This window comes from Nerophis ophidion, linkage group LG22 (assembly GCF_033978795.1).
Source record: "Nerophis ophidion isolate RoL-2023_Sa linkage group LG22, RoL_Noph_v1.0, whole genome shotgun sequence".
NCBI classification, from domain to species: domain Eukaryota; kingdom Metazoa; phylum Chordata; class Actinopteri; order Syngnathiformes; family Syngnathidae; genus Nerophis; species Nerophis ophidion.
The window spans coordinates 9,845,949-9,864,471 of record NC_084632.1 but is presented as its reverse complement, the minus strand read 5'-3'; the positions used below and the strand labels follow the sequence as shown (position 1 = coordinate 9,864,471).

The window sequence follows — 18,523 nt, the reverse complement described above, 5'->3', positions numbered from 1 at the left end:
TTAGACATGTGACTTTTGGACAGAACTGAACAAAGTAGTGGGCCAGCAAACAGAGTGAAAACTATCGGAATATGCAAGGGGCATGGATCTTACCATTGAAGTGAAGTGAATTATACTTATATAGCGCTTTTCTCTAGTGACTCAAAGCGCTTTACATAGGGAAAACCAATATCTTAGTTACATTTTTAAATCAGTGTAGGTGGCACTAGGAGCAGGTGGGTAAAGTGTCTTGCCCAAGGACACAACGGCCGTGACAAGGATGGCAGAAGCGGGGATCGAACCTGGAACCCTCAAGATGCTGGCCCGGCCGCTCTACCAACCGAGCTATACCGCCCATTAAAAGCAGATAGCAGCAAAAAATGCAAGCTATGCAATATAAATTATCTTTATACTTTATCAAAATAAGATTTGCAGATTGAGCTCAGTTTGCAGACACGTCGAAGTCCAACTGTGTGGTCCTCTAGACGTCATTCTACAAGACAAAACAGCATGGAGGTCTACAACTTTGTGTTGCTGGGTCAAGGAAATTGGTATCAAGATTCTGCCGGATAAATCATGCATCGTTTTTGCTTGGGTAATGTTGCGTGTCATGATTTAACTTGGCGTCTACGGCTATGTTTGCTCCTGCTGTTATTGTACACACTTTACGAGCATGCATGTTTTTCCTCGTCTTTGTCAAAATATGACTATAGATGCCAACGTTGTGTATGTGCTGCAAACTTGTGGGTTCTTAGACTTTCGTCTTCGACTGGAGTGTGTGCCCCTTTTGTCGTTGTCTTACATAATATTTTAACATCTTTCGCCCTTTTCCATTACATCGAGGAGCTCTGAAGAAACCGATCCTTTTCGTGATTTGAACTATTCCAACAGCCTAAAAAACGCATGCATGGATCATTTTTCTTCAAGAAAGGCAAAATGCCGCCCAGAACTCTATGACAATGAACGCTCATTGACCCTCCACTTTGAGCCTCGCAGTCTTAAACCAGACGTGACGTCAGGAGAATACAACCTATTAGATGCTATAAACTGAAAGCCACATCTCTTTTTTATGACTGTACCACAGCATCAATAGTTCATTGTTTATGTTGAGGAAATTAGGAAACTAATGTTAATGAGCCGTTCGCAGTTTCACTGCCGTTCCAAAATTAACAACATCTGTAGTTTATTTTTATTAGTTCAATGTTTTGTTTAGCTTGAGAAAAACTTTTCACTACATCACAATAAGGCATTTCATAGCTAATATTGTAATTGTAAAAACTTCAATTTTATTTTGAACTGGTGAGTGCCTTAGTAAAGTCATGGATGTAGGATTATTTTTCCCCCCAATTATAACATGAACCTTTTTATTACTTGTGAAATTAATAAATTCCCAATCATAATTTATACAGTGCTTTTCAGCTCTAGATCCCATACAAGTTAATGGGGATTTAGTTGTGTAAATCATGATTTCAATCATGAGACATAATATCTACTGGTCAACAGCAGCCATATTGTTGCTTACTAAGCGGAGTGACCAATGAGAAGGACTGACTGGGCTAGAGCTGCACAAATTGAATTTCCAACGTGGACACGATTTTGGCAGCTGCAATAAAATTAGGGTATTTGTCTGAGATATTTTAAAACTGGATATGAAATCAGCAGTCAGCCAACCACCATGGGGGCAACTGAAAGACAGTTTAGCAAGGGCGTGAGAACACTGGGAAGGAGAGACATAAGATAAGCTGCTTGGTAGAGGTAGGGGAAATAATTTTTATATGCATTGCAATTAATAAACATCAATCCATATATTTATCTAACACTTGGTTGACTGTAACGAGCCACCTAAGAGAGATCCAAACAACTCCTTTATAGAGCACTTGTGTTTCACTTGTGCACACATTTCCATTCATTTGATAATGTGATGGGATTTAATTTAACTGTTTATTACAAATTCACTGTTTTTAAAAGTTACAAGTGATACGCTTATTTAGTGAAACGAAAACAAATGTAAAACTGCATCGATATATTGTCTGATTACAATTTGAAAAGTATGCATCAATATACATAAATTAAAGATGCATCAATTACATATTTTTAATCGAATCGTAGCTCCTGAATTGTAACTGTAATCAAATCGTGAGGTGCCCAAAGATTCCCACCATTGGCCCAGTCTATATTAAGCCAGATAAAGCCTTAAACGCATAAACCACACTAACCCACTCTTTAAGTTTCCCCTACTGGGGATTTTTTTTTTTTTTTTACACAGGTAAGTGCACTGCACAGTATATTTCTTGAATCTCCAGCTCTTAGCTCGATATGGACTCATTGATCATTAATAAACTGAGTTCAGATAGGAAGTGACGTCAGAAACAACACAACACAGCCAGCTTCATAACAACCGTTTTCCACACGGAGGTAACCACTAGAAAGATGAAGGCGAATCATCCAGCCATGCCCCTGTTTCTCCTTCTTCTACATGTACAGGCGCTTGTAGAAACCATTCGTGAATACTCTCAGAGAAGGAAAAGCACCATTGCAGCTATTTGGGATACAACACATCTCAGACGGCAACATAGCAATGTTGAGCGACGGTTTTGGATAAGGCCTGGCTGGATATGTTTGTCAAGGAGTGTGTTGTGCCAGAGGAATGGCAAGAGAACTTTCTAATGTCCAGGTCAGCTGTGATTCTACTTAGCGAAAAACTTCGACCATTTGTGGAAAGAGAGACAACGAGAATGCGGGCTACCTTGGATGTGATAAAAAAAGGTAGCGTGTGCTTTGTGTTACTTGGCCGACGAAGGAATACTTCGGAAAACAGCGAATGGTAAAGCAGACTATCAGTTATTGTCCACAATGTACGTATTTCAAGCGATTACTCAACGTTTCGGTCCAAATCTTTGCTGTTTGAGCTGGTCTCCACCGGCGAGGGGTACCACTCGAGAAAACGCGACAGAATGTCCCCATACTTCCATGGCGAGGACTCCCAATCCATGATTTTTGTAATCATTTGTTACATTCAGTAACAATTCTACCTTGTCATCGGTCCAGACAAAGAAACCCCACTTCTTGGTTACACTCACAGCCATTTTCGGAATCGAAATGAACATTTTGCTTGCATCTCTTCAATTTTTATAAGCTGCGTAAGGACACACTTCCAGGTCAGAGGTGACTATGAGGTAACATATCCGCGTCTGCCATTTTCCGCACATGCCTACTACATCACATTGCTCCCGTGGACTTGGGGGGGTCTTAAAGAATTGTGTGTGTGTGTGTGTGTATACAGGGATAAGGTTAGGTGGGTTATACTCTGTATAACTTTAACAGTCTTAGTGTAGAGGCAACCTCACTACATCCTAAAAATATTCGGAAAAATAAATCCCATTACTTTGACCCACAGTGTGCCAACAGGCACCCCCTTGAATGCCTCTTTAAGCAGCGAGCTGCTCATTCCCCGAAACCCAGAAAGGCTCCAGCGCGGATGAACTGCACGGCAAAGCTGCGTTGGGTGTGCACACACAAAGACACGTACGTGTTATTTCGAGAAAAAATCCCTCCAGCCACAAAGTCTCGCTGTATTTTACTTCTGACCATTCCCGAATGTCAACGGAAGCGACCGACAATTGCATTGTTCAGTGGTTTTATACAGAAATCTACAAAGAAATAACATTTTGGCTAAAAAAAATTAGTGTAATTCCGCTTAACAGCGCAGGTCAGGGATCCCTGGGCTACTTGTAGCTTTAACATGTTTCAGGGTAATTAGCACTAATTCTTCTGTTGTCTGGAATCTTTACATGAGCTTTCGACGCTACATCAATCTAATGCCAAGTGTTACAGGGGCATTATCGGTCACACCAATGCTGATACGTCAAATTTTCAAGATAAGTGAATGATTCCATTTTCGATCACAATTATAAATCAGACAAGAAAAAAATGGAGGTGTAACAATATCAATTACATTAAGAATGTTCCTACTCTTGGCCATTTGTTTTTCCGCCATAGGCCCATAATTCTTTATTTCTAATTTTCAAATACTTATTTCTTGAATTTGTTATCAAAAGACACTACAAAAGAATTATTGATATGATATAAAAGGTTGAATGAACCACTGTAGTGTCAACCTTAAACGAATGCTATACTTGGTATTGTCTATATTTGTATCGATCCACCCATCTTTGTTTACGTTCAAGAGCCCTATTTTAGTGGTTAGCATATCATCATAGAGTGTGTCATGTAGCATGACACGCTATTCCTTATCCTGCAGCGATAACAATACTTGCAAGAAACAGTTTATTTGCTGCTATGGAAGCCAGGATTGCTGACTCAGAAGTGGATTTGCACAATGGAGGGACATTAGCCACTAGCAAGGATGCTACGTAGATTTGAGGACGCAGTCAATTGCTTGTTGCTTTCAAATCTGCGGGACGCAGCTAGAATGTTTTAACATGCATTATCACGATATAATGATAGCATTAAAATTTGTATCGTCCACCAAGTTTATATCATTTATATCATGCAATCTTAATCAAACCCATTTATGGGTCCCCCACAGGCAGCTGTTGACATAAAATGTGAGAGTCAAAAGGTGTTATATCTAAGATGTAAAAATGGTTTAAGACGAACCCTCAAAAAAGTGAAAATGTCATCAAAAAAGGAGGTGCGCTGTGGAATGGAAACAAAACTCAAAAACAAGCAGTGCTCTACTTCAGTGAAAATGCTTCTAATATGTACTGTATGTCTTAATAAACCCTGTAATCAGCCCCAAAAGGCATTCATTCTATTTTAAACAATGTCGACATGTGTTTATCATTGTCACTACTGTCTACTTACGCAGCAATTATAACCTACACACCGTCACCTTCTGTTTTGTGCAAAGCAAGCATCAAAATAATAGGCATGGCAAAACAGAGAATATCAATAAAAATATGCACAAATGGATGAGAACATGTCAAAGAGAAATCTTTCAGAACATCTAATGAAGAACATTCCAGCAGAGGCCAGTCTCAGTGAGACTGGACTGTACTTGTGACAGTGTCTGGTGGGGACATGTTTTACGAAACTCTAGCAATCATTTCTCAAGCTTACTTGGTGTCAGAAGAATGTCTCCGATCGCTGCCCGGCTTTTTGCCATCACTGTTTGCTGGCTTCTTGCCCATCGGCTCATTTTTAGCCTGCAACATGTAGACAGCACTCAATTTTTCACAATGCGTCGGAGAAGGGGCAGGGGTTCAGACTGCAGTTTATTCTGCGCGTTCTTGCACGTGTAACACTTTCACTAGATTTAATGGGGACACCACTAACCCGCTCCACGGAGATCATCTTGCCGTGCAGCTCGGTCCGGTGAAGATGGCTGACACACTTGGCGGCCTCGTCTGTGGAGGACATTGTGACAAAACCGTAGCAGCGCGCCCCGGGACTCTTAGCATTGGTCACAACCTTGGCGCCAACAACCTGGGCAATGGATGAGGAAATCGGACATGACATAATTTGAAAAAGGCATACTTATTGTAATAATCTTTAAAAAAACGAAAATTATTTTGTGGTCTATTGAAGAACACAACATCCATGCACAACCCCTGTCAGCGTTTCCCATGCCTTCTTTTTACTTCTGCCACTAACACATTTGACACATTATACCGGGGCTGCGTGAAAGAAGCTTGTAATTACAAATTATTAGATGCGAAAGTCCCTCAGCTTCCTGTCACACAAAAGATCAAAACAGGAATCAACGTTGACATGTTCTGACTTTGTTGCTGTATTTACCAAGTATAGGTTGATTGGCACCACTAAATGGTCCCTAGTGTGTGAATGTTGTCTGTCTGTGTTGGCCCTGTGTCCGCCCGAAAGCAGCTGAGATAGGCTCCAGCACCCCCCGCAACCCCAAAAGGGACAAACGGTAGAAAATGGATGGAGGTTGTAATCACCGGATGTCACATCTGACTCTAACTACATGAGACTCAAAGTGGTGGGCCAGCGAGTGTCTTTTGTCATAGCGTTCTGGGCAGCAATATGCCTTTCTCGAAGAAAAATGCCCTTTGCTTGCTTTGTTTAGGATGTTGAGATCACTCAAAACGCAAAAATTAAAAATCAAGAAAAGCGGAAGATGTCAAGATTTAATGAAAGAAGACAGGAAAATGGCAAGCACTCCAATCCAAAGGAGCGGAGTCAAGGATGCACACGTTTGCAGTGATCACTTTATTAAAGGTTTGCTTGATATACTTTTAACGTTAAGTATTTTTTAGATTTAGATTTATTGGTCCCCGTTGGGGAAATTCATTTTCACTGCCGTACATTTAAACCATATTCGGCAACCTTTATCACTCAGTCATTTTGACCTCTTTCGCGAAATAAAGAAAATAATGGGAGCCACAAAACTCTTGAAATTTAAAATGAAATAACACTGCATGCTAAGTTTTTTTTTTACTTTGTGCTATGTATAAACCAGGGGTCTCAGACACGCGGCTGACATTCATATGAGCTTTTATTGCCAATTTTATGATAACAACGGGCCCAATTCCAACAAGTATTTTCTGTGAACACGCATCCGCATCAGTGCTTCTCTCCCAGACACACAACACTTTCTTATTCTCCGCCGAAAAGGTGTGTTCACATACAATAGGAAAAATGATCATATCACACTGACATTAACACCAGCAGGTAGTTATTTGGAATTAAGGCTTGGCAATGTGGACCAAAACTGATAATACGGTATTTTTTAGTCCGAATGGCAGTATGAGGTAAATACCGGTATCTTCAAAAAAACGTGGAACATGCTCGAGGTTGGCCAAATGTTTCACCAGTGTTAAGAATACTCAAGATTATTTGTGTTGTAAGTAGTAACGTGCTGTGTATTCGTAGAGTAATTAGCAGTAGTAGTTAGCCGCTATTATGTCAAAGCAGTTTTAATTAACTTTGTTCATTGCGTTTTTAGCCTCACGCTTGTGCGCTGGGATAGATGGAGCTTCTACTCGCTCACTGCAGTAAAAGCCGCCGGCTGTTAAAGGGGAACATTATCAGCAGACCTATGTAAGCATCAATATATACCTTGATGTTGCAGAAAAAAAGACCATGTTTTTTAACCGATTTCCGAACTCTAAAAGGGTGAATTTGGCGATTTAAACGCCTTTCAATTGATAGCCTGCCGAGCGATACCTTTCACCCGTGATGTCACAACATGAAGCAATCCGCCATTTACTCAATCTTATTACACGCACCAAGTCAAATCAGCTCTGTAATTTTCCGTTTTTTCGACTGTTTTCCCGTACCTTGGAGACATTATGCCCCGTCGGTGTGTTGTCGGAGGGTGTAACAAAACGAACAGACGGATTCAAGTTGCACCAATGGCCAAAAGATACGAAAGTCCCTCGTTTGTTCCGCACACTTTACCGACGACAGCTATACTACGACAGAGATGGCAAGAATGTGTGGATCTCCTACGACACTCAAAGCAGATGCATTTCAAGGGATAAACTTTGGAAAATAGACCACCACTGAATCTGCCGGAGTGCGAGCTATTCAGGGACGACGGCAGTCTCTTCCCGCAGACGAGCGAGGTAAACCCCCTGGATATGTTGGCTAAGACGTGATTAATGCCACTTTTTCTGTCTCATTTTGTCCACCAATCTTATAACGTTGTGCATGAATGCACAAAGGTGAGTTTTGTTGATGTTATTGACTTATGTGGAGTGTGCTAATCAGACATATTTGGTCATGGCATGACTGCAAGCTAATCGATGTTAACATGCTATTTAGGCTAGCTGTATGTACATATTGCATCATTATGCCTCATTTGTAGCTATATTTGCATCCAGCCTTTCGCTCCACCCACATTTAATGCCAAACAAACACATACCAGTGGTTGTTAGAAAGCGATCGCCAAATTCGCCCTCACTTCCTCCCGTGCCGCTGTCTGTCGTGATATGGCTCAATAACTTCAGTTTCTTCTTGAATTTCGTTTTCGTTACCTGCCTTCATACTTCCACCATCCGTTTCAATACATGCGTAATCTGTTGAATCGCTTACGCCGCTGAAATCCGAGTCTGAATCCGAGCTAATATTGCTATACCATTCTGTGCTATCCGCCATGTTTGTTTCTGTGTGGTCACGCTGTGACGTCACAGGATAATGGACGGGTGGATATAACGACGGTTAAAATCAGGCACTTTGAAGCCGCTTTTCAGGATATTGCGTGATGGGTAAAATTTTGAGAAAAACTTCGAAAATAAAATAAACCACCGGGAACTGATTTTTATTGGTTTTAACCCTGCAGAAATTGTGATAATGTCCCCCTTTAAGTTTAATACTTACATTTCAGCCACCAGTCGCTGCACTAGAGTGGCTTAGTCCACACAGGCTAAGGTGAGAGGCACTTTTAAACAGTTGTAGCTAAACATTTGACACCCCGAGCGAGCGGCAGAGAGGAGCTATCTCTAGCTGCTATGCTAAGTCACTAACAGAGGTTAACACCATGAACAGATGAGATTAGTGATAGTCGTTACAAGGAGGAATATAGGTTCTCAAGGAAATTGATATATGTTTAAATATAGCTGTCGTCTCTCACCAATGGCCAAATGCATTCTCTGATCAAAGTATTGCATCATTCAGGACGAGAAGTCGCACCGTGCCACCATATTTATTTTTTTAAAGTTTGTTGTGGTGCATCAGAAAAGCCTACGTAAACACACAAGGGCCGGGGGAGCCAAAGAGGATTCCCTGTGCTCCGCCTGTCAGGTGCAGAGAAGAGCTAACAGCCATAACAAAGGCACATCAAAAGATACCCACATGGCGATATTGTCTCAAATATATACTGCCTTCTGCTTAGAGCGATGCGCTGCGCTGAGTGAGACATCTTATAAATATCTTTAAAGCACAGACGAAGAAAAATACGCTTACCGACACAGCAATTTAACGATACCTGCATGTCATCGTTCATTCATTAATCAATTGGCCAAGGTCTATAATAGTGCGATTTATTTTATTGTTAATGTAATGCTTTTTAATGCCATAATTTTTCTATAATGCATTTAATGACCTGCGGAAAACATTTTTGCCCCTCCAACACCACATATGAGAATTCAGTTTGGTGGGAAACACCACATCTGCTCATTGATACAAATTCCAAGAATGGACATCATGCTCAGAAGCTTGAATTGGCACCAACCTTTCCATATTTGCTGAATAGCGTCTTCAGATCAGTCGCCCTGGTTGTGGACGAGAGACCGCTGACCCACAGATTCCTGCTCCCAACGGCTAATGAGAAATAAGACGGTCATAATAAACAAGAAAAAGTCGGACCTGTGCAGTACTTGTCACGGAAAGAACACACTCACCCTTATCGTCCTTTGACTCATCCTTGCTTTCCGTGCCTTCAGAACTAGACAAAGTCAGACAAAAATTAGTAAGGAAGTTTGCAAGAACGGCTCAGAAAAACGTAGACTTGAGCATCCTCGTAACAATAACGGAAACAATCAAGCCGTTGAGGGAACGATTTACAAGTGAGTAAACAGGACTCCACCCAGACAACCCCGGTGCCTTACGTATGGATAAAAATGTGTGCAGGGAACGAGATATGAAAGACAAAAGCATTGTTTTTTTTACCTTGAAAAGATCATCCAATTCTTACTAGCACAAAGGAGCCAATGCAAGAGAGATAGCCATTTTGGTTTCTAGTAGACAGAAAGAAACAAACCTCTTGTTCTGATCATCGCCCTCTACAGAGGATGACTCTTTCACTGTCGAGGATGAATCCGCAGCGGCCTTGTCTTCTTTCTTCTCTTCCTCATCCCCCTTCTTAGACCCCAATTCTGAACAAACAGTTTCACCCCCAGCGTCCTGTCCGCTTACACTAACAACTTGTGAGCCCTTTTCACTGTCCAATGTCTCTTCTGGGACCTTCTCCGTGTCCCCGGCCTCGCTGGCGTCGGTCTCAAGAGCGCCCTTGTCGATTTCCGCGTCCCCGGAGGCAGCAAGGTCGGTTTTGGCTCCCATGTTGGTGGATACTTTGTCTTCCCCGTCTGCGGCGGTGGTAGCGGTGGCATCGGCGGTGGTGGTGGTGGCGGCGGCCTGTTCTTCGGCGCTCGTCTCGCGGCTCTGGTGGTGGTCTTCGATAAGCGGCTCAGATAAACAAGACCCAGCTACTTTGTCATTTTCTACGGATTTAACAGGAATAGAATGGCACAGAGTTTAATCACTTCTGAAACACAGCAATGGTTAAGGAGGAACTGGCAAGGCCTGGATTAGGAACGTCATGACCACGTGCCTGAGCTCTTATAAGTAGATCCTATGGAGAGACTGGAAGAGAGCCCAAAGGGGGGAGGACAACCTAGTATGTAGAAGTTAGGGGACCAATTCTTGCGTGTGTTGGCCTGATCCAAAGCAGGCAGGGTCCATGGTGAAAGATTATTGCTGCAAATGTCCTTGTGCTTGTGCCTTCCAGCGTGCATTGAGCAAAACTTCAATCTCAGGTCCAACTGTTTTCACATCCATCTTGAGTCAAGTAAAACGGTGCCTGTGGCCTTGATGGATCTTCACGCTTGCTCGCTGTCTCTGAGCGGCAGCCTGGAAACACCGCAGGCCTCCTACAGCAGCTCATCCTAACTCGTGTTCTATTAATTGCTGCTAATGTGCATCAAAAGTGGTAACCCTCACACAGGCCGGAAAAAGGCAACTGGGCCTTTTGGGGTTTTTTGCAGTTTGAATAATTACACGTAACCTCATTTGCGACACAGAATCAGCAATCACCTTTGGACTTCCAGTCTCTCACTCGTAAAATGTCAAAAAAGTGTTTGCATTTCATCTAAGCGCTAAAAAGAGAACTCGGTCTCCTTCAGAGCTTTGATCTACATTACCTGTTTCTTCTATCAGGCTGTCTTCACCTGCATCCGCAGACTGAAACACAAAAGAACAAATTTAAAGTCAATACTTTCTTCTTATTCTTTTTTAATGCAAATATATGTACCGTATAAAGGGACGAGAATGTCATATCTTCATCTTTATCCAACATCCCCGACTCATGCATCTGGTGAAGAAAACATTTTCAATTCATCATGTCTCCTTTTAAAAGCTTTGTATTAAAGAGGTGGAAAATATTGATTGGAAAGGAGCTTTGTATGTAACCCAATTAACATCCACCCATCCATTTTCTACCGCTTGTCCCTTGCGGGGTTGCTGGAGCCTATCCCAGCTGCACTCGGGCTAAGGGCAGGGTTTTAATATTAAATGTACAGACTCCTTTTAAAAGCTTTGTATTAAAGAGGTGGAAAATATTGATTGGATAGGAGCTTTGTATGTAACCCAATTAACATCCATCCATCCATTTTCTACCGCTTGTCCCTTGCGGGGTCGCTGGAGCCTATCCCAGCTGCACTCGGACTAAGGGCAGGGTTTTAATATTAAATGTACAGACTCCTTTTAAAAGCTTTGTATTAAAGAGGTGGAAAATATTGATTGGATAGGAGCTTTGTATGTAACCCAATTAACATCCATCCATCCATTTTCTACCGCTTGTCCCTTGTGGGGTCGCTAGAGCCTATCCAAGCTGCACTCGGGCTAAGGGCAGGGTTTTAATATTAAATGTACACAAAACAAATTTTGGAAAGATTCTTTTACATTTCAACTGCTAAATCTGTCAATTTTTACAAAATACTAATCAGTAAATTGTTTTTTTCTCTCTCTAGCTGGTAAGAAAAAAAAACCTGATCAGATTATATGAAAATATTAAAATGTTTCCCATATGTTTATTTCACTTTGGTGACCCGCCACAAATAAATTAGGAGCACCACAGAAAAGATCTGTTTATTTCTATTGTTTTACATGCCTTGAGTTGGCCATCACTTACAACCACATAAAACGGGACTGGCTGTGTAGCTTGTCATTCCATATCCGTACTGTAGATGGCATCATAACGCCACTTCTCAACACAACTCAAATAACTCATATCTGTTAACCTGAGTTTATATCTATTTATAGAGTGCTGTTTTAGCTATGAAATGGCATTATTTTAACAAAAATAAGACACCATTTTATAGAGCACGGAAAATATTAGGGATGTTTTTTTGAATCACTGGAGGTGTTCTAAGTTATGCTGCACAAAATTAAGCAATCACAAATCAATAACTACATTATGTAATTGACTACGTTATGTTGTTAATGTTTGAAAAATGAGACAACATTGTACATTCCTAATGACAAAAACAACTACAAGGCGGCGCTACAATACCTACAATAAAGGTGGAAAATAGCACATTTAAAAACACACCCTGACTGGGCTAACGCTGGTGGATTACAACCACGGCAGTTGTCAACAAAAACTAATACAGATAAGTAGTGACTGGTCAATTTTGGCACCACCCGAATCCTGCCGGTCCTACCAGGCACCAAGTCATGTAAAATATAACAGTGCAATATTACGGTACCCGTGTTGCGCCTGATGTCACTTAGACACTTGGTGATCACTCCAGCAGCTCTGAGAGCGGACTTAGCCAAACTCCCTTAAGGTCAGAGTAGTCGCATTCACAACTAAAAATAGGTCATGGCGTATTTAAAAATAAAAATAAAATAAAAGTAGCAAACGTGCAAATACAGATTTTGACCTTTAATTAGCGTTTTGCTCCTGAAATAAATCCATCCAAATTTGATCAAAATAGAGAAAAATGTGCGTCAATATGTGTATTATGTTTGAAATAAACTTAGCCCATAACAATTAATCAAATAGAAAATTGATTGACGCAGCGGTGTCACTGATCACTGTGCCCGCTGACAGCAGTGTGTGTGTGTGTGTTGGGAGTGGCCAGTAGTTGTAGCGGGGCTGTGTGAGACCTCAAAGTCTTGGAACAGGCAAGGAAACATGGTCTTAGTTGGAGGAACTGGTCAGTAAAAGACTTATTTTTTCACCACCTTAAAACTTGACACAAACTGCACTTCGCGCTCATAACCACAAGGGTGGGAGGGACTATTGAACAAATCAATGATAGAAGTGACAAACTTGCCATTCAAATAATACCCCGTTTGTTGACCAGAATATACAGCCATGACAGTATATTCAATCTACTTATTACGCAGAAGCAACACAAACCAGAGAAAGATTCAAAAGAGTTGCTGTCAAGAGTGGACAAACTGCTGCTGCTAACCTGCTAAGCTAACAAAAGAGCTCTGATCAACTCCTAACTCGATGTCACTAGACAACAGGCACCGCCTTTTAAAAAGGCACACGCACACACCAACTACCTTAACTGCATTGTGCCAGATATTTGAATGTTTTTAAAGTTGCGCAATAATTACATTCCTTAGTAATGAATTACACTTATTAAAGAGTAATTCCATTAGTAATTAAATAATTTTTGGGGTAAATTAGCGAGTAACTATAATTAATATTTTTAAAGTAATTTTCAGCATACAGCATCATGAAGCAGGTTGGTGTTTATGGCTAAAATCTTTGTGTGTGAGTCCTATAATGTTCACTAGGGGTGTAACGGTACACAAAAATGTTGTTTCGGTACGTACCTCGGTTCAGAGGTCACGGTTCGGTTCATTTTCGGTACAGTAAGAAAACAACCAAGTATACATTTTTTTATTATTCATTTAACAAATTTGCTAAATCTTCCACCAAAAATATTTTTCTTAGTGGAATATTTGATGTGAAGTAATTGGAAACTTGGATAGGTCAATAATTCATAACATTGATTTTGATTCAATATTATGTTTTGAGCATTGAGGGTTTTTTTTTTTTTAAAAAACAGCTTTGTTTTATTAGTCAACGTTGCAACTTTTTCTAAATTACATTTAGCTTTTGAGCTTTTTAATTTCACTTTTGTTCATTTTAATAGTATTTTTAGAATGTGCCGTGGGCCTTTAAAACATTAGCTGTGGGCCGCAAATGGCCTCTGGGGCACACATTTGACACCCCTGCTATAGATAATAAAAAATTTAACCTGATAAATCTCTGGGTAAAAAGCAGAGCCTGGCGACGCATGCGCATTTATCTTAACTCTCTCGCTCTCTCTGTCTCTGCCCCTCCCTCACGAATGTTGCTGCGTGTAGCACTTATTTTTTTTAACCCTTTCTTAACCCTGAACGTACATTGAAAATACACGCAACCCTAACTTAAAATGCCGGACATTTGAGGCATTTAAGAAACTCCACCTGGACAGCTTCGCAAAGAGGACATATCCCGTGAAAAGAGGAGGTGTGGTCAGTCTATCATAGCCCAGTCGTTGCTAGCATGCCGTGTGGTGTTTTTTTGATTGATTGAAACTTTTATTAGTAGATTGCACAGTACAGTACATATTCCGTACAATTGACCATTAAATGGTAACACCCGAATAAGTTTTTCAACTTGTTTAAGTCAGGGTCCACGTAAATCAATTCCTGGTTTGGTGTGCATTGTTTACACAAAGTGCGGTGCGCTACTTAACATGTCCGTGTCGTTCGGTAGACCTCCGAACCGAAACCCCCGTACCGAAACGGTTCAATACAAATACACGTACCGTTACACCCCTAATGTTTACCTATAAAAACACCATTGTTAAAGGTCAAGTATTTTCATCTTGCTGCTAACGTTTATACATGTCCTATTAATAAACCAGAGCACCTAATTCACATTTTGTTCTTTTGTTTGTTAGCTAAAGAATTAAAAATAGCTAAATGTTTTTTAGAAAAAAGATTGGAGATTATCTCAGCTACAATCAGGCAGAAGAACCAAGCTGCGTTAAGAACAATGAATATGTATTAACCCAAAAAAAAGTACCGCTATTGCTTCCCAGGTACCGGGAATTGGTACCGTATCGGTTCAGAGCTTTTGTAGCAACTGTGATTCATTTTCATGAATCCAAATTCAATAGTGTGATTAATCGTATTTTAAATTAATTGTTTGACAGCACTCATTTTAGTCAGATAAAGTCTGCCCTTCAGTTACATAAACTGGGAAACATTTAATATATTGATTACTGCAAACAACGGTATTGCAGCAATGGATGATTACAGGTCATTCATTTAAACATTTGTACGTAGTGTATTATGTAAATGTAAACAGAAAATAAACAGAAGACATTTTACAAAACGATTTTAGTATTGCTTTTTTGATCTTTTAGGTGTTCTCCAAATAGTGTTTATGATAATCAATATTTTTGGGGCTCCATTTCAAATGTCCTACCAAGTTACCAAATATGCTTTCAGTGCAATTAACTGGTTATTGCCATCAAAACATCCCAAAAATATTGTAACAAGCAACACAGCGCTCCTGGCCGCTATTTTTTTCCAGCCAAAAGGTTTCTCACCTCATCATCAGAGTCGAGAGTTACCTCGTCTTCATCATCACCAGTGCCGAGATGATCCCCCTCGTCTTCATGGAGCAAACACCCCAGCTCGTCCACGTCGTCGTCTTCAGTGGGCATTCCCCCGGTATTCTCTGCTTCATCCAGCACGTTCATGTCAAGGATATCCATGTCGTGCATGTTCTCATTTTCGTCCTGAGTAGAAAGGAATTATGTTTACTGCCTGATAGTGTCAGAGTTCTGCTGCATTAACAAAACTTACATTGCCGTCCTGGGATTCCTCCTCTAAATTGCTGTCCTCTAGTTCATCGTTGTCTTGTCTTACATCTGAGAAAATGTTTTGGACAAATATCACTGCAAGCATTTATGAAGTCACATTATCAAAATGTGTTTTTTGTACTTTCAAGCAAGCCAATGTGCTCAATCACTTGCGTGCTGTGTGCGGTGGGGCTAGACTTACCGATTCAAATATTAATACCGCGAGTATTGGATCGATACCAACTTGATGTGATCGATTTTTTTCAACTTCAATTTATTCAGGATTGCTTCTTGAGATGCAGCATATCGTTTTCAAATACAAGAAACATACATCACAACAAAACACACAGTTCTACCACGTGTGCATCACTCCTGCTCACAAACATCATAAACACTTGCAATCCATTACAATACAACACAACACAAGAGCAACATCAAACAACTTCAAAATCAGAAACTGAAACACCTTGTTTGCAGGTTGGAAAATTCATTTGATTTCAAATTAAAAAAGAAGTAATGAACTTAACATACTCTGCTGTGCTAACAGTGCACCTCTACCAATCTCTCTGCTGTGCTAACAGTGCACCTCTACCAATCTCTCTGCTGTGCTAACAGTGCACCTCTGCCAATCTCTCTGCTGTGCTAACAGTGCACCTCTGCCAATCTCACTGCTGTGCTAACAGTGCACCTCTGCCAATCTCACTGCTGTGCTAACAGTGCACCTCTGCCAATCTCTCTGCTGTGCTTACAGTGCACCTCTACCAATCTCTCTGCTGTGCTAATAGTGCACCTCTGCCAATCTCACTGCTGTGCTAACAGTGCACCTCTACCAATCTCTCTGCTGCTAACTCGGGCACGCCTTGTCCCTCCGCTCCCTGCTCCTCTGTCAATGTGCATGTAATTGAGGTTATTTTTGTTACATTTTAATATCTGCGTTTTTGGAACATTGTTATATTGGAATAGTGTTTTTTTTCCTTACAACAATTGTGAGAACAAAAAAAAGCTTTATATAGTAATGTTTATTTAGATTGTATTTAGTTTAGGGATGTCCCGATCCAGGTTTTTGCACTTCCGATCCGATACCGATATTGTTTTTGCACTTCCGATCCGATACAGATACTGGCCGATACAGGCCTATCCGATTATGTATTAAAGTTTAAAGTTATTTAGCCAACTTAGTTGTCAGATTCATGCTGAAAAGGATTTTTGTACTCTTGATAACAACTAGCCAGCTGAATTAGGTGAGTTTGAATAATACACAAAAGTTGGTATTCAAGGATAAACACAAAATATTAACAGAAATGGCATCATTAAACAGTAAAAAAGTGAACAGTAGAAAGTGCAAATAATGCTGTAAACATTAAAAAAAGCAAAACACACAAACAACCTGAGTGGGATAAAATGTCTATAACTCAGCATCAATACTTGCTCTTGAACAAGTGTAAACTTTAAAAATGTTTGCTCCAGTCAGGAGGGGGGGGGGGGCAAACAATTTAAGTCCAAGCATAATGGGGAGATTCTTTCAAACAAAGACGAGTACTTCAAGATGCTCAAGTGTCAGCCTGCTCCTGTGTTCATCTATGAGGAGTGCTAAAAAGCCTCTCACTTGCAAGAGTCATTAAAATGTCTTACAACTTTACCACCACGTTTGACTTTATTGTGGCATGTTTTACACTCTACCTCTTCATCTTTTTCGTTTTGTAGGGTAAAAAAATCCCACACAGCTGACATTTTACCATAACTTTAGAAAGCAGACCTGTGGATGTTTTGAAGGTGTGCTGGAAAATGCGGAAAGGAGTGTAGGGAGCAGCAGAAGAGTGGAATGTAGTATTTAAATCAGTGCGTTGGAAAACGCGGACCGGAGTTTTTAAAAAAAAACTGGATCTGGATCGGCATTTTCCCATGCCTTGCCGATACGCATTTTTATGCAAATATCGGCGGCCAATCCGATATTGACAACCCTAATTTAGTTAGTGGTTGGCGTTTATGAGTTAGAATGCATTAAAAACAGAAAAACATGTGTGCTTGTCTCACATAGGGTTGTGAACAATAAAATTACAAAAAAGTGCATTTCCCATTTTAAGCTGATATTCAAATGTAATTTCATTGTTCGTTGGTTTTTATGCCTTTTGGTCTTATGTTAAGCGTTTAAAAGATGTACAGTACTATTTCACTTGCATGTTCTGTGCCTTAGATTTGCTTTAAGTATTTCAATCATTATTATTTGAGTTGTTTTTAAAGTACTTTGCAAATAAAGTTGGATTGGAATTTTTTTTTTGGGTGTCTGGAACAGATGGGAGGAACAGTATTATTTGACATTGTCTTGAAAAGTTTCAATTTGGTGCACAACAACGGAAATATATGACAACAGTTTTACCTCTGGCAGCCCGTCTCGGTGTAGCTTTTTTCGGCGTAGACTCCGGCAAAATCACAATAGTGTCCGGGTTTCCACCTTCCTCCTCGATAGCCTGCATGTTCACATAATTCAGCCAAAAATCAACTTACATTGCAAGACCATTAAACGCGAAGGAAATTTGCAACAACGCAACTTTGGTATACTGTAATATCAGCTTTTTATGCTGGAATATCAACCATCAAATGAAAATAGCGATACTTTTGATACTTCAGTTATTAAATAATGTATATCATTAAAAAGAACACAGTGTAAAGAAGTAACTAGACATTGATGCTTTTGTTTACATGTTCAAGTAAATGAAATAATGACTTTTTATTATAAAAATAGTTCTTATATTTGATTTTTAAGCATTTACTATTTTACTTCTTTCCTTTAAGGTTTGAAACACCCTTTTCTTAGGCTTTTTATGATTTTGTCCTCTTTTTGTTCTGTTTTATTAGCTGGGCTACACTGTTATTCACGCCACTACCTCAATAGATTTCAAAATTTAAAAAATAAATAAATGTCTTATATTCTTTATGCCACAGGTGTCAAACTCAAGGAGGAGGGGGGCAATTCTCGCCCCATACATCACTTTATCCGGCCTTCGAAAGCCTGCAAACGA

General features: G+C 40.2%; 1 protein-coding gene across 1 annotated transcript in view; it reads right to left on the bottom strand.

The window, feature by feature from the left end:
• The window catches only part of safb (scaffold attachment factor B), a 34,069-nt gene that overhangs the window by 13,058 nt on the left and 2,488 nt on the right, over window positions 1-18,523 (bottom strand). The window contains exons 2-11 of the mRNA XM_061883230.1: window positions 17,881-17,971; window positions 15,508-15,572; window positions 15,249-15,440; window positions 10,934-10,993; window positions 10,824-10,863; window positions 9,665-10,124; window positions 9,306-9,349; window positions 9,137-9,225; window positions 5,278-5,427; window positions 5,062-5,147 (exon numbers count right to left, since the gene is read on the bottom strand). Coding sequence (XP_061739214.1) covers window positions 5,062-5,147; window positions 5,278-5,427; window positions 9,137-9,225; window positions 9,306-9,349; window positions 9,665-10,124; window positions 10,824-10,863; window positions 10,934-10,993; window positions 15,249-15,440; window positions 15,508-15,572; window positions 17,881-17,971 — 1,277 coding nt within the window. The remainder of the gene's footprint in view (window positions 1-5,061; window positions 5,148-5,277; window positions 5,428-9,136; window positions 9,226-9,305; window positions 9,350-9,664; window positions 10,125-10,823; window positions 10,864-10,933; window positions 10,994-15,248; window positions 15,441-15,507; window positions 15,573-17,880; window positions 17,972-18,523) is intronic.